At 53.1% G+C, this 13514-nt stretch overlaps 2 protein-coding genes across 7 annotated transcripts in view; both read left to right on the top strand.

The window, feature by feature from the left end:
* The window catches only part of METAP1D (methionyl aminopeptidase type 1D, mitochondrial), an 82852-nt gene extending 78601 nt beyond the window's left edge, over positions 1–4251 (top strand). For 2 of the 3 annotated variants that reach the window (XM_063648312.1, XM_063648313.1), the window contains 3 exons: positions 1038–1085; positions 1947–2025; positions 2147–2584. In XM_063648312.1, coding sequence (XP_063504382.1) covers positions 1038–1085; positions 1947–2025; positions 2147–2225 — 206 coding nt within the window. In that variant the 3' untranslated portion in view covers positions 2226–2584. Of the gene's footprint in view, positions 1–1037; positions 1086–1946; positions 2026–2146 lie in introns of all 3 variants that reach the window. The other variant, XM_054477031.2, reaches the window with a different exon arrangement.
* A 1537-nt stretch (positions 4252–5788) lies between these two features.
* DLX1 (distal-less homeobox 1) lies at positions 5789–11483 on the top strand. Of its 4 annotated transcripts, none has more exons than XM_063648317.1 (4): positions 6507–6688; positions 7119–7797; positions 8461–8660; positions 9810–11483. In XM_063648317.1, the coding sequence occupies exons 2-4, from the start codon at positions 7485–7487 to the stop codon at positions 10062–10064; spliced, it is 768 nt and encodes a 255-aa protein (XP_063504387.1). In that variant the 5' UTR covers positions 6507–6688; positions 7119–7484; the 3' UTR covers positions 10065–11483. The 4 variants fall into 4 exon arrangements, with proteins under 4 accessions (XP_054333013.1, XP_063504387.1, XP_063504386.1 ...); XM_063648316.1 differs by having other exon boundaries at positions 6542–6692; XM_054477037.2 differs by having other exon boundaries at positions 6544–6944.
* Positions 11484–13514: the final 2031 nt, after the last annotated feature.

The raw sequence follows: 13514 nt of genomic DNA on the forward strand, positions 1-13514 counted from the left end.
TGAAAACAAAACGCCACTGCATCAATGTCCCAGCAGCATGCACATATGACTGTTTTCTGTTTTTCTTTTTCTACCCCCTTTTCTAGCTGCTGACTGTTGTGGTTAAACTTCATTACATCCTACACAGCGTTGACAGCTGATGTATTTAGCAGCATGTACTCTTTAGTGATTTCTAGATTATGCCCACCCTTGTCTTCCTTCCCCAGAATCTCCTGTTTTTCACTGCCTGGGTGTGCACCCTATAGTGAGAAGACAGGGGTGGGCCCAGAGGGGTGGGAGGATTTGGGTTGAGGTAGGAGGCAGCTCAGTGGAGCACCCACAAGGCAGGTCCACACCTGGACAGGGACCAAAGGAAAGTTGGTCCTGGGGCCTTGACCTGTGCCCCTATGGACTTGATTGGTCCATAGAAGGACTACTCTTTGGGACCCACGCCCTGGAGGATCGCTGGACACCCAGCAAGTCCCAACCCTCTTTGGACCAAAGAGCCCCCACCTAGGCAGCTCAAGAGATTCAGGTGAGAGTGCAGAAAGGGCTTGTCAGCCTTGTGCCCTACCTGGCGCCAATGTCTGGAGTGAAACTATTTGAAGTCAGGCCCCTGCTCCCCACAACCTGCACCAAAGGAGGCTGCCCTCCTTTGCATCCTTCCCCAGGACTTCTTTCCTTTAAGTGAGGGGTGTGGGCAAGGCCCAGGACCCAGTAGTAGGCTGGGAGACCTAGTAGCCTGGGGGACAGGGAGAGGGGGAGAGGAAGCCTGACATGTGTCTGAAACACACAGGCTGCCCCTGCCAGGCCTTGGAAAACTCTTCTGGGGGAGTCTTGACCCAGAGCACAGATAATGCAAAGACTCAGGCCCAGTAGCCCCGTGTTTAACTCCTGGTCACTATCCAGGACTCCAGAAATCTCCACCTTTCCTTCTCTAAAAGAAGAGAAATAAAACGACCAAGTTTTTTTAAAGGGGCCTGACCCCTGTAATCTGTTTTTTTCTGTCCTCCCCATTTCCTATTCTCACCCCCCCCCCCGTGTTTTTTGTTTTGCAGCAAATGACAATGATCTACCCATGGAGGAGGGCATGGCATTCACTATAGGTAAATGGAGCTCCTCTTCCGAGTGCGTAGCTCCTGGTGGAAGCTTTTGCCACTGGCCTAGGCCCGGCAGTCCGGTGAAGGACCGATAAAGCCAATCAGTGTAATGAAATAATTCGGATGCACTGGAAATCTAATTAAATAATATCCTCAAGCCCCATCTTCCTAAATCAGATACTTACCGACACATTTAGGAGAAGGCAGCCATCCAAACTCTAATTCTGTTACCAGCATAATGTGGTGTTGCGTTTTTTGTTTTGTTTTGTTTTTTCGTTAACACCCAGTGACTAGACACGATTATGTCCCTTGCTCCCTGTCAGCAAGTGGCATGTGCTCTCTGGTGGCCTGTTCCTGGCTGATCCTGTGATTGGTATCACCACCAAATTCCAGTCACCTAGGGCCGTAAAGGCATCCTGTTTCTGACTGTGGGACTTAATGGAGAAGCAATTAGAGTGAAATAAGAAAATTGTTATTTGCTGATGAATGAACATCTCGAGCATGTTTTTAAAATTTAAATATTTTTTTAAAAATTGGTATTTATAAGAGGGACTGGTGTTTGGGTGGTTATTATCCACGGGGTCCTAATTAAAGCTTGATTAAAATGCCCTTCTTTCTCTAAAAAATTACGAACTAGGCAACTTCATACATTTTGAATGGCGTAGTGTTTCCTCTTCCTACTGTTTAGTTTGTAGTATACTATGTAAGCAACATCAATTATCAACCCTTGCAAGATGACAACATGAGCCTGTGGGGGAAGCACTTGAGGGGAGGGAGGAGAAACTTCTCTTTTTTAATAATCAGCCGGAAACAATGTTTAACAAGAATCTGATGAGGTGACTGCAGTAAATATTTTTCCTCTCACAGAGCCAATCATCACGGAGGGATCCCCTGAATTTAAAGTCCTGGAGGATGCATGGACTGTGGTCTCCCTAGACAATCAAAGGTGTTTGCTTTCTGCTCTGTTGCTTTTAAATTGTATGGGAAAGGAAGATTGGTCCGACGGCGCGCTTGCGGCCCGGCCGGAGCTTGCGTGCGCGTTCTGACGGCTGGGTGCTGTGTTACAGGTCGGCCCAGTTCGAGCACACGGTTCTCATCACGTCGAGGGGCGCGCAGATCCTGACCAAACTGCCCCATGAGGCCTGAGGAGCCGCCCGAAGGTCGCGGTGACCGGGTGCCTTTTTAAATAAATTGCTGAAATTTGGCTGGAGAACTTTTAGAAGAAACAGGGGAATGACCGGTCGTGCGGTAACCTGCGTGGCTCCTGATAGCGTTTGGAAAAACGCGGGGGGGACTGGAGAGCAACTGGGAACTCGGATGTGAAGCCCTGCTGGGATCGCGCGGCTTTGGAAAAACAAATCCTGGCCCTGGACTCGGTTTCCCAGCGCGGTCAACGTATCTGGAGGGGACTGGAGGAAACCCCGTTGTTGGAAGAGATTCCAAGAGAAGCACGGTTTTCTCTTTCCCTTGCCCTGACTGTTGGAGTAAAAAACCTCTTAAATCCATTGTGTTTGAGGTCCTTACCTCTCTGACAGTTACAATGATCTTTGTGTCTGAACTTTACACGTCTGCCGAAAAACCCGAACCTGTTGGCTGGGATTTTTTTAAATCCGTTTTTCCCTCTTGTATATACCATATTGGCCGGCCCCAGGGATGCTCGCAGAAGCCAGTCCCCAACCCCATCCCTTCCGTATCTTTCCCCTCCATCGCGGCTTTGCGATGAAAGATTAGCCTGCGAACAGAGGCATTGATTACAAACATGTCCTTGGCAGTGGACTCTGGGCCTGGCCATTCTTCAGGTTTCTATCAATCCAGAAACGCGACTTCCCTGGACCCCTGCGGCCCTTCCTCCCCCGCCCACATCCAGCCCTCCAAGGCCAGTCCAGAGGTGAAGTTTGAGGCCCTCCCCCCACCCCACACGCACGCACGCTAGACCGTTTGCTGCACTAGGAATTCGAGCTTGGGCCCCACGCGCCCAGGTGTGAACAGTGGCTGGTTAGTGGGCGGTCTAGTCTCTAAAATGACCCCTCCCCAAACTGGCCCTCTTCGCATCGGGACCCACGCTTGCACGCTGCAGGAGCCGCAAAGGTCAGCTGTTCTGGAAACCGAGAGGGTCCCAGAGAGAGGAGATACGGGCGCATTTGAGAGCAAGGGCCTACTTGGCCGGGAGGGAAGCTTGCGAGTTGAGCTCCAGTTCGGCCGGCAGTTCCATCCCGCTTCAGGAGCAGGAATCCAAGGGCCCACACTGTGTCTGCCAAGGGCCATTCCTGCCCGGAGCACCCTCCTTTCTCTTGCGCTTGCTCTCCAGTACCTGTTCCGCACCTGAGCTCAAGGGTAAGGAGAGGCCGGGCCTCTGGCAGTCCACGAAGGAAGCCGTCTGCCTTCGGTTATGACTTTAGGAACAAGTCCAACGAGGGTGTTCAAGCAGTTAATGGTTGTGCTAACTCTTGTTTCTACTGAAGCGGGTTTTGCAAAGCTGACATCCCTTAAAGATAACTTGGGCTTTCGGAAGCGGCAAGGAAATGGCACCTGTAGTTGCCAGGACAGGTGGTGTCCTCGGCCAGGACTAAGAGCCAGCTCATCTTTGTAACACTCATAATACGGGAAACTGAGGACCAGGCGGCTCGGAAAAGTGATGAGTTCCAGCTTTTACCTAACTATGGGTTCTCTTGTCGTCCCCCAACCCCTCCAGCTCGGCTTCTTTGTGTCCAGGGTTGTAGATTTTTGGATAGAGGTGTTTCTGATTCTAGTGAGTCTGAGAACTGGAAAAGACCAAGGAGGGGTTGACGATTTACAAGGTCCGTAGAAAAACTTTTTATGTGGTCGGAAGTTGGCCAAGCAGAGGCCCACAGCCTGATGCTACTGCCCCCACCCCCAAGATCTGAGTTCCCTAAGGATCAAGAGGGTTCAGCTGGTCTTGGGAGATGTTTGCTGGAGAATGACTTCAGTTTTCTCCTAAGGCAATCAGATTGCCTTAGGAGAAATGATAAGATTAACATTGTATCTTATCTGCAAATCAGTTTACTCCGAGGTTCCCCAAGGATAGTTTTATTAGGACCGCAGGACTTTACCAACCACTGAGGTAACACGCTGCTTGTACAGCAATTATTTTGAGGTGGAGGTATTTATGGGACAAGTTTATAATTCCATTTATTAAAGGGACTATCCTAAAGTGTGTGGGTATATATATATGTGTGTATATGTGTGTACCAACACTCAGCAGCTCCCTAAAGAACTCCCTTTAACATGCTTTGAAGTTGAGATTAGGAAGTAGATTTAAAAATACCTCGTCCACGCCTTCCTGTCCCTCTTCCAGCTGAACTGGCCCAAAACCTCACCCAGAGCCACTGGGATTCCAGCCAAGAGTGGCTGCGGCTAACACCACCAGGACCTCCTGGTCCTGAGGTGACTCCAGTAGGTTCCATGAGGAATCCCGGACCCTCAGGACAAATGGGAGAGTTTTGTTTTCTCTCAGAGTGAGGGCAGGCAACAATTTAAGCAAACTGGCATTCAGAACAGGTGTCACCTTAGCAGTAGGGGGTGGGAGGGATCCACTCCAAGCTCATAGAGTGCAGCTAAGATCCCACATTGAGAAACCAGCTACCGCCAACGGCTCGGCATCAGAGGGCCCGCGCTCAGTGCTCCTCCCTAGACCTTTCTGAGCTAAGAAATAATTCCGGAGTGTAGCCATCTCTTGCTCACACACAACCCGCTTCTAAATTAAACAAGGCTCTGAAACAGTATCCCGAGGGGCTCATGCCGGACTTTTGTTCCAAGAAGGCAACCAGGTCCCCTGTGCTGCTGCAAAAGTCTTTGATCCTTTTCCAGCTGTGGACGCAGAGCACCCAAGAGACTGTCGCGATGTGCGGCCGTCTCTCCCCTTCCCCCACCTTGCAAGTCTCTGGAATACACTGTCCCTAGGCGGCCCGGCCGTCGGGTTTCCTCACGCCTTGCCCTGAGCTCCAGGAATTACCAATTCCTCTTTCCCCGGTCCCAACCCCGACCCCGCGCCCGCCGCGGCGATCACTTACGTGGGCACGCGCGAGAGACCTGGGGCCCGGCAGTATCCGAGCGACTGTGCTGGGCACACGGCATGGCACTCCATACCCTAAAACAGGCACTAGGAAGGAGCAATTAAAACCACAAGTGCAACATAGAAATCAGGACGAGCCGAGCGGCTCCCGGAGTTGCCTGGTGGCGGAATCATTAGCTGGCTGTTGCTACAAATCCTCACCGTGTGGTTCGGTGATTAAGAAAAAAAAAATCTCTTAAACGTTGGCAAACCCGTTATTGGTTTGGCATATTGGGTTTTTTTTTCTTTTGTTTTTCTTTTTGCTCCAACCACGCTGCCTGAAATATTTCTGCCCCCAGCATTGTGCCCTTAAACCAAAGGAGAGGAATTCTGCGGGCAGCAGCAGCTGGTACAGAAGTTAAAAAAAAAGAGAAACCCCCTCTACTAATATCTGTAACGACAGCACCGATGTAATTTGTTTTGAATGTTCATTTTTATTGGTGTTCCCTCTGCCAAAATGTGCTTGATTACAGAGGTTTGTCCTGTGATCATTGCACACTCCAGACAGGGGAAGGTGCAGCGATGAAGGTTCAGCTCAGGCCAGATCAAATCCTGGGCTGTTTAACGCTGAAAGGCTGCATGTTGCTATTAGTGTTAAATATATGGCTAATTATGCGTATGAAAATTAAACATCAGTGTTATGCTAATGGGGCGCCTTCAGCTGCGGATCTGAGCACTTGAGACTACCATTTAATCAAATGAATCAGTAACTAATACATCTGCACGTGTGAACTTTCACAAGATCATTTCCCCGTTCCCGTCACACCGCTAAATTATGAAAGAAATAATTATCAACACTTTCTAATTACCTAACAAAGTAATTTGGGATTCACCGTGGGGCTGGCGGGATGGGGAACCAACATCCACTTACAGCCAGGGTGGTGTGCGCCACACTGCGAGGGGCTGGCTGTATTGGTAGTAGTGGCAATGGGGTGGGGGCTCTTGTGCACTTTTTTGTACCTAGCACCCCAGAAGACAGAGGGAGCAGCGGCAGATCTTGCCTCCACTAGCCCTGCCCCCTAGGCCCGGTGGCGCGCGCTTTGGCCACTGGAGGTGAGGAAGATCCTGGGTGGCAACAAGAGACTTCTACACATAGATAAGGGAGCCTACCACAGGCCTGGGTTTGCTGCGGGTTTCGGTGTCCCCCAGGGACTCCTAAACTCTGGAAGTCTCGCTAGACCTCAGGAGGCCGGAAAATAACCACCTGGTGTCCGCGTCTCCAGCAGATCTGAGCCCCTAGGCCCCCTGGGCTCCACGCTGAGCCGCGCTCTCGGGGCGAGTGAGCCCGGGGCTCTCCGCGCATGGGGAGTGGAGAAGGGAGGGGGAGGGGGAGGAAGGCTGGGAGGGAAAGAGGATGTGTGTGTTGGGGGAGGGGGCGGTGCAGCCGCCTTTCCTGGGAGGAGAAGCGCGGGTGCCTGGCTCTCCTCGCGCACTGCTTTAATCAGACTCGTGCAGCCTCGAGCTGGAGTGGCCAGCTGGGCCTGGAGCAATGCGAGCGGGCCCCAGGGAGCGACAGCGGCGTTGGCGCAGCGGCCGAGTGAGTGAGTTCGCAGGGAGGGCCCCTAAGCCCCGACTCCAGGGATGTGGCAGAGCGTACAGGGGAGGCGCGGCCGGATGGGAGCTGCGCTAGGCACAAGGCTCTTGGGAGAACCTCTGTCTGTTGGCCGCCTCGGGCGCCCCCAGTGCGCGACTCCGCGCTCCAGAGGCAGAGGTCAGGCTCCTCCTGAGCCGCCCTAGCTCTGCGCCGCACTGAGTGGCAGCGACGAGAAGCCGTCCCGGGTGTCCGGCGTTAGGTACCGCTGAAGGGTGGGGACAGTGGTAGGGGGGCGGCGGCGCGGAGCCGCTGGTTGGTTCCCGGGGAGGAAAGCGCGCGAGGGAGGCGGGAGGCCGATGAGCCGCGGGCCGCAACGGCCCCGGCGCAGACGCCGCAGCCCATTGTGCTTCCTGCCGGGCGCGCTCTGTTGCAGAGGAGCCCCGGCCGGGAAGTGTGGATGCGTCTCTCCCGAGGCCGGGCCGCCTCGCCCGCTCTAGTCCAGCGGAGCCGGAGCGCCTCGGACCAATCCCCAGTGATTATGCAAGACAGCGGACCAATCAGCTCCGCCAGCTCATGAATATTTATGACCTTGGCTGAGTCAAAGCTTTGAACCGAGTTTGGGGAGCTCAGCAGCATCATGCTTAGACTTTTCAAAGAGACAAACTCCATTTTCTTATGAATGGAAAGTGAAAACCCCTGTTCCGCTTAAATTGGGTTCCTTCCTGTCCTGAGAAACGTAGAGACCCCCAAAAGGGAAGCAGAGGAGAGAAAGTCCCACACCCAGACCCCGCGAGAAGAGATGACCATGACCACCATGCCAGAAAGTCTCAACAGCCCCGTGTCGGGCAAGGCGGTGTTTATGGAGTTTGGGCCGCCCAACCAGCAAATGTCTCCTTCTCCCATGTCCCACGGGCACTACTCCATGCACTGTTTACACTCGGCGGGCCATTCGCAGCCCGACGGCGCCTACAGCTCAGCCTCGTCCTTCTCCCGACCGCTGGGCTACCCCTACGTCAACTCGGTCAGCAGCCACGCATCCAGCCCCTACATCAGTTCGGTGCAGTCCTACCCGGGCAGCGCCAGCCTCGCCCAGAGCCGCCTGGAGGACCCAGGTACGTGCGCTTGCCAGGGAGAGGGAGAGGAGGAGGTACAAGGGAGAGAGGGAAAGAAGGAGCGGGGGAGAAGAGGAGAGGGAGAGAGAGAGAAAGAGAAGAGAGGAGAGAGAGGTGGGGTGGGGGTGGGGAGGGCGCGGGAGCAGTGGAGGTTTCGAATATCAATCTATAGATCCTTGTCACAGCAAATAAATTTTTTTAAAAATTCCCTCAATTTGCAACTATCCAGCAAAGGATAAATCCCAGAGCGTCTCCTGGCACTGGCTGGGCCTCTGGGCGGCTCGGTGTGCAGAGCACACAATGCCCCGCTGGAAAACAGAAACCCACATGTGCACGTATTAGTCTCGGTAATTATTTATTGCGTAGCGCTATAAACAATGTATGCAATTAAGGGTAATTAAACCTCAACTACCGCCTGCAAAAATAGCAAACTTTCCCTGCAAAGGCAGGAGCTGCGCTCCTGGGAACGGCTCTATCCCTCCTGCAGCGGCCCGGGACAGGCCCTCGGATTTTGGGGGACCCTTCCCTGGCTTTCAGAGTTTCTTGAACGTTCTCTCCCTGGTCCTGCCTCCGCCACCCTTCGGTAGCCACTCGCTCTCGGCTGTTCGCACTAAAGGCGGCCCCTCGTATTAACAACGGGCCCTACTTCTGCTGTCCCTCCAGGGGCGGACTCGGAGAAGAGCACGGTGGTGGAAGGCGGTGAAGTGCGCTTCAATGGCAAGGGAAAAAAGATCCGTAAACCCAGGACGATTTATTCCAGTTTGCAGTTGCAGGCTTTGAACCGGAGGTTCCAGCAAACTCAGTACCTAGCTCTGCCGGAGAGGGCGGAGCTCGCGGCCTCTTTGGGACTCACACAGACTCAGGTACCTCGCCGCTGCCGCTCCGTTCCGCCACGCAGGCTTTCCGCGGCCGGCCTGCCCCCGGGTCTTCATTTGTTGCTCGCTGGGACTCAGGGTCGGGGTGTCACTGTGTGTATGTGTTTGTGTCCACCCCTGGCTCTCAGCGTGTCTCCTTCCTCCCTCATTCCCTCTGCCCTAGCTCTGTCGCTGCTCGCGGTATCCCGAGCTGCCTGCCGCCTGGCCCTCTGTCCCCGGACAATCTGATTAGGGCGCAGGAAGGATTTCCCCAGACGTTTTGTTTGGGAACTCTGAGGTCACACGTGCCTAAACAACTGGAACAATAGACTCCGGGCTTAATCCCTCCTTTGCCTTTAAATTGTGTGACTAATCACTCGGGGCCTGGGTCCGCGCCTCGGCCTCCCTCCTCCTCCTTCTCCTCACCGGTTGGGGATGGGGGGAGATCCTTTCCTCCGCCCTCTCACCTCTCAAGTCCCAGACCTTAGAGGAGAAACGGGACCTTCCTTCCCGGCTTTCTGTAAGACTCCGGGGAGCCCGTGAGCGTTCCTGACCGCGGCGGGCGCGGGTTTCCGACGTCCGGTCCGGGATTTGGAGCAGAGCTGGAGAAAGCAAACAGACCCTAGGGCAAGAATGGTTTTGAATCCAAAGAAAAGTTCAGCAAAACCTTGAGGCCTCCTTAGTCCGTCCCAACTCAAGGGCAGAAAAGATGGCGTATAGAAAAGTTGGGTCGCGTTGCAAATAAATTTCCTCCACTCCTTCCTAGGTTTTCGATTCTTTTTATTGATGTTGATATTGGAATTGCTGGCTCGGTGTTATGCAGGCGCTGTATCTTCCGCAGGCGGTAGCCACGGTCGGACTGAGCCCCTGGCAGGCTAAGGCCTGGATCCCGGTTCTCCCCTCATCACAACTCCTCCCTGGCTCTCTGAGAGCTGCCCCCGTGGGCTGACGGCGGCGGGGGGTTCGGCCTTCGAGCCTTTGGCTCTTATGGGGGAAGGGAGGAAGGAGGGATGTCTCTGCTTCTCTGGCAGGGAGCTGCCAGCTGGCGCAGGGTTGGGAGGTCCTATCTCTGCTGTTCTGCGGTCCCTTTTTTCCTCCCTGTGACCTAGGTAGGCTCAGTGGTCCCAGCCTGAGTCACGCTGTTGTCCGCTCTTGCAGGTCAAGATCTGGTTCCAAAACAAGCGATCCAAGTTCAAGAAGCTGATGAAGCAGGGTGGGGCGGCTCTGGAGGGTAGTGCGTTGGCCAACGGCCGGGCCCTGTCTGCTGGCTCCCCACCCGTGCCGCCCGGCTGGAACCCTAACTCTTCATCCGGGAAGGGCTCAGGCGGAAATGCGGGCTCCTATATCCCCAGCTACACATCGTGGTACCCTTCAGCGCACCAAGAAGCTATGCAGCAACCCCAACTTATGTGAGGTTGCCCGCCCGCCTCCTTCTTGTCTCCCCGGCCCAGGTCCCTCCCGCCTCCAGGTCCATCCACCCCGTCCGGAAAAGAAGGACCCAGAGGGAAGAAGGAACAGTGGAGGCGGGGCGCCCTCCATCTCCTCGGAGCCCCGCGAGGTCCGGCCCAGCAACTTCCCGGCATCCGCGCTCTAGCCTGAACCCTGGCCTGGGCCAAGCAGTGGCAGCAGAGAGTGGCCTCGGAGGGAAGGCAATGCCACCTGAGACAGCCCAAGCAGCAAGATAAACCCGCTCCACCCGACCCTCCGACCTTCAGCTTTGTGGGACTATCAGGAAAAAACAAAACAAAAACAAAATGTAGAAAAAGAAAAAGCTCTTTTCTGTCCTGTCAGTCTCCTGTCTCCTTTTGCTCTGTCTGTGCGCTGGTAAAGTCCAGGTCCTCATCCGTCCGCTGTCCTCATTCTGCGGCCTCAGCAAAAAGCCACCAAGTCTGAGCGGCCCGGGTCCTGCCCAGCTGAACATCTCCGGATCCTGAGACACTCTGCCTGACCATCTGTGTAGCTGGTGTGGGAATCTGGGGGCATTGGAGGGAGGGGGTTTTATTTATTGAGAAATGGACTTCGCCTGAGGCTGTTTGCCAATTCAAGGTTCTGCTGGGCGCAAGGAACGCACTGTTCAAACGCACTGTTTACTTTAAACGCACGGGGAGAAACGAATAAGGAGAACGTGGTGATTTTTAATTTATACAGTAACTTTTGTACTTCTCTGGTATGGAGAGTTTGGAGCCGAATGATTTGCATTTTTTACGTGTCCGACATTATTTAATAAATAATTTTTAAAAGAAAAGAACGATAAATGAAGCCAACATGATTTTCTCATCTCGGGAGGAACTCTTGGTTGCTTCGCCTGGACAAGAAGGAAAATACTGATTTCCTCCTTGGGTAGAAAGAAGGAGCGAGGGCAAATGGGGAGTAGAGAGAAAACAGGCGAGAGCAAGCACCCTAATTCCAGTGGGCTTTAAAATAAGACAAAATCAGCTTTACAACAATCCCTAGAGGCTCGACCACAGAATAATGCCAGTCACCACCCTGAACGCACAATCTCCAGTGCAGGATCTAATGACTGTACATATTATTGTTATTATTATTATTGTTATTATTGTTGTTCTGTAAACATGTTGCACAAGCTTAGCCTTTTTGCGTTCTGTTGTGTGTGGCTGTAAAACCCCATGCTTTGTGAAATGAGAATCTTGACATTTTTCTTGTGAAATTTGGAAAATGTGATCAATTGAAATCAACTGTGTTTTGTGTTCTCTATGTCAAAGTTTAGTTTTATATTGAGAATGTTAACTTATTGCTTTGTATCTTGGAAAAAAAACTTTGTAAATAAGTTATAAAGTTTCTTTGAGACAGTAAAATTATGATTTCTTGAAAGAACTGCTCTCTCTTGTGCTGTGTGAGGGTGTGCCAGGGGGCCAGGCCAGGTTCCCACCTCTGGAGACAGTTCATACGGGGTCAGTGACTTATCAATTTATCATTGATAGAATGGGGACCCTGTACCCCAGAAACACCAGGGTATCGTCAGAGGCCTGTGAGGTGCCCCATTGGACTTTTTCTTCCTGCCTTGCCCCGTTGACCCCCAAGGTGTCTGATTCCTACCTGAATTGGAAGGGTAAGGAGAGAATGCGTGGCGAGGGTTCCCCAGGAAAGGGGCTCAGGAACAGGTGCATCAGGGCAGAGCTGACGCTCAGGAACCAAAAGGATGTTGAAGACCGGCTGAGAGGAGATGAAGTCAGAGTTCAAAGTCAGCCGGCCAGGAGGATTTCAGTTTTTTCCCACACGCAGCCAGCTCTTGGGAGGCCGGGAGGTTGGGAGGCTGGAGGCTGAGAGGCCCGGAAGCAGAGACACTGCTTTGCCTCTAGCCTTCCTCCGGATCAGGCCTCTTTGCTTTTGCATGCCCGGAGGCGCTGGATTCCGTCGCGGAAAAGACGCAGCCAGACGCCAAGCAGGGGTCCGGAAAGACACGTCTGTCAAACTGCCCCTCTATCAATCAGTGCGCTCCAGGGGACAGGGCACAGTCCCAGGCAGCCACCCTGGGCGCTCCACAGTGAGAAAGGCAGGTTCCTGTCTAATGATCCGGGGCCTTTCTCTGCACCTCACAGAAATGGAGGTGCTAAGGAAAGGGTGGCTGACTCTTTGGAACCCCAAAATCTGACCAAAGTCAAGCACACCACTCCCACCTCATCCCAGTCCGAAAGTCCCAAGGCCAGGCCCTTATGGGAGCACCTCTAGTGAAGCGCTTGCTCAGATTAGCTTCCTCCAGAGGAACACGGGCTTCAAGGGACTAGAACCAGATTGGTTCCCTTCTCGTGGCCCTGCGTCCCAGCCCAGCCCCAACCCCAACCCCAGATCCCGCAGCCGAGCCGAGGCAGTCCCGGAGAGCTGCGGGCCCAGACCGGTTGCCAAGCGCTATTCCTGCTTCTCCCGCACTCGCCTTCCAGCCCTGCTGCCCGCGGGAGCTGGCCCTCCACCTTTGGGGGGCCCTTTCAGGCGCGCGGTGGGGAGCAGAGCCCGGAAGGCAGTGATCTGTGTTGTGACAAGCACCCATTTTTCAATTGGTGCTGGTGAAAGATCAGATGCGCCAGGCTCTTCCGACGCCCTTTGGGAAGGGGAGGAGGAAGTGGCGGGGCTGCTGGGGGTGGGGGGAGGCGGTGTGATGGAAGCAGGGAAAGTAGCCGGGGGTGGGGGGATGATGCCGGGGACCTCCAAGCCCCTTCCAGGCCTGAGATTGGGACTTTTCTCCGCAGCACCTAGAAGCACCAGCGCCAGTGGGAGAGATCAGACCTCAGAAACCAGGATGTGGGCAGTCAGATGGGCCTCAAAGCTGAGGAAGGAATCAATTTCCCAGCTCCCGCGCGGGGTAGGGGGTCTTCCTAGGTTCAATTTCCCCTAGGAGATGTGACTTTGCTAGTGCAAAGATTTCTGTCCGGCATCTGACTCAGGTCCCCCAGACGGCAGCTAGGGCCCAACGCCTCAAGCTACAGGCAAAATCTGTTTGGTCAAGCGGATTGTAATACTTTGAGATATTAGCTTATACTAATTTAATAATCTCTTGCTAACAGTTCAAATAGAGAAATTATTAGTTTTAGCTCAACGAAAACGGTCTTTAGTTAGGCTTTATTATAATTATAAGCGGTTGTACTTTTAAAAAATGTTAATCCCAATATAGGCCTAATTAATGCTGCCTTGTTACTGACAAGTAGTTCATCAAATATCTGATTCAAAGATTTTCATAATGAGTATATTAATTAAACTATGAATAATCTAAAGGTGGTTATATTTAAACAATACCTCATTATAATGATTAAATACTGATTTCGAATATTATGTCTTAACAATTGTCACTTAGAAAACACAACCTTTCCTTATGTATGAGTCTGTAATGGCAAAATGCAATTTTGGGAT

Source organism: Pongo pygmaeus, chromosome 11 (assembly GCF_028885625.2).
Source record: "Pongo pygmaeus isolate AG05252 chromosome 11, NHGRI_mPonPyg2-v2.0_pri, whole genome shotgun sequence".
Lineage (NCBI taxonomy): Eukaryota > Metazoa > Chordata > Mammalia > Primates > Hominidae > Pongo > Pongo pygmaeus.

Coding starts and splice junctions, on each gene's coding strand:
- DLX1 (XM_063648317.1), top strand. CDS start 7,485: ATGACCATGACCACCATGCCAGAAAGTCTCAACAGCCCCGTGTCGGGC. Junction 7,798..8,460: donor GAGCCGCCTGGAGGACCCAG/GTACGTGCGCTT, acceptor CTGTCCCTCCAG/GGGCGGACTCGGAGAAGAGC. Junction 8,661..9,809: donor TGGGACTCACACAGACTCAG/GTACCTCGCCGC, acceptor CCGCTCTTGCAG/GTCAAGATCTGGTTCCAAAA.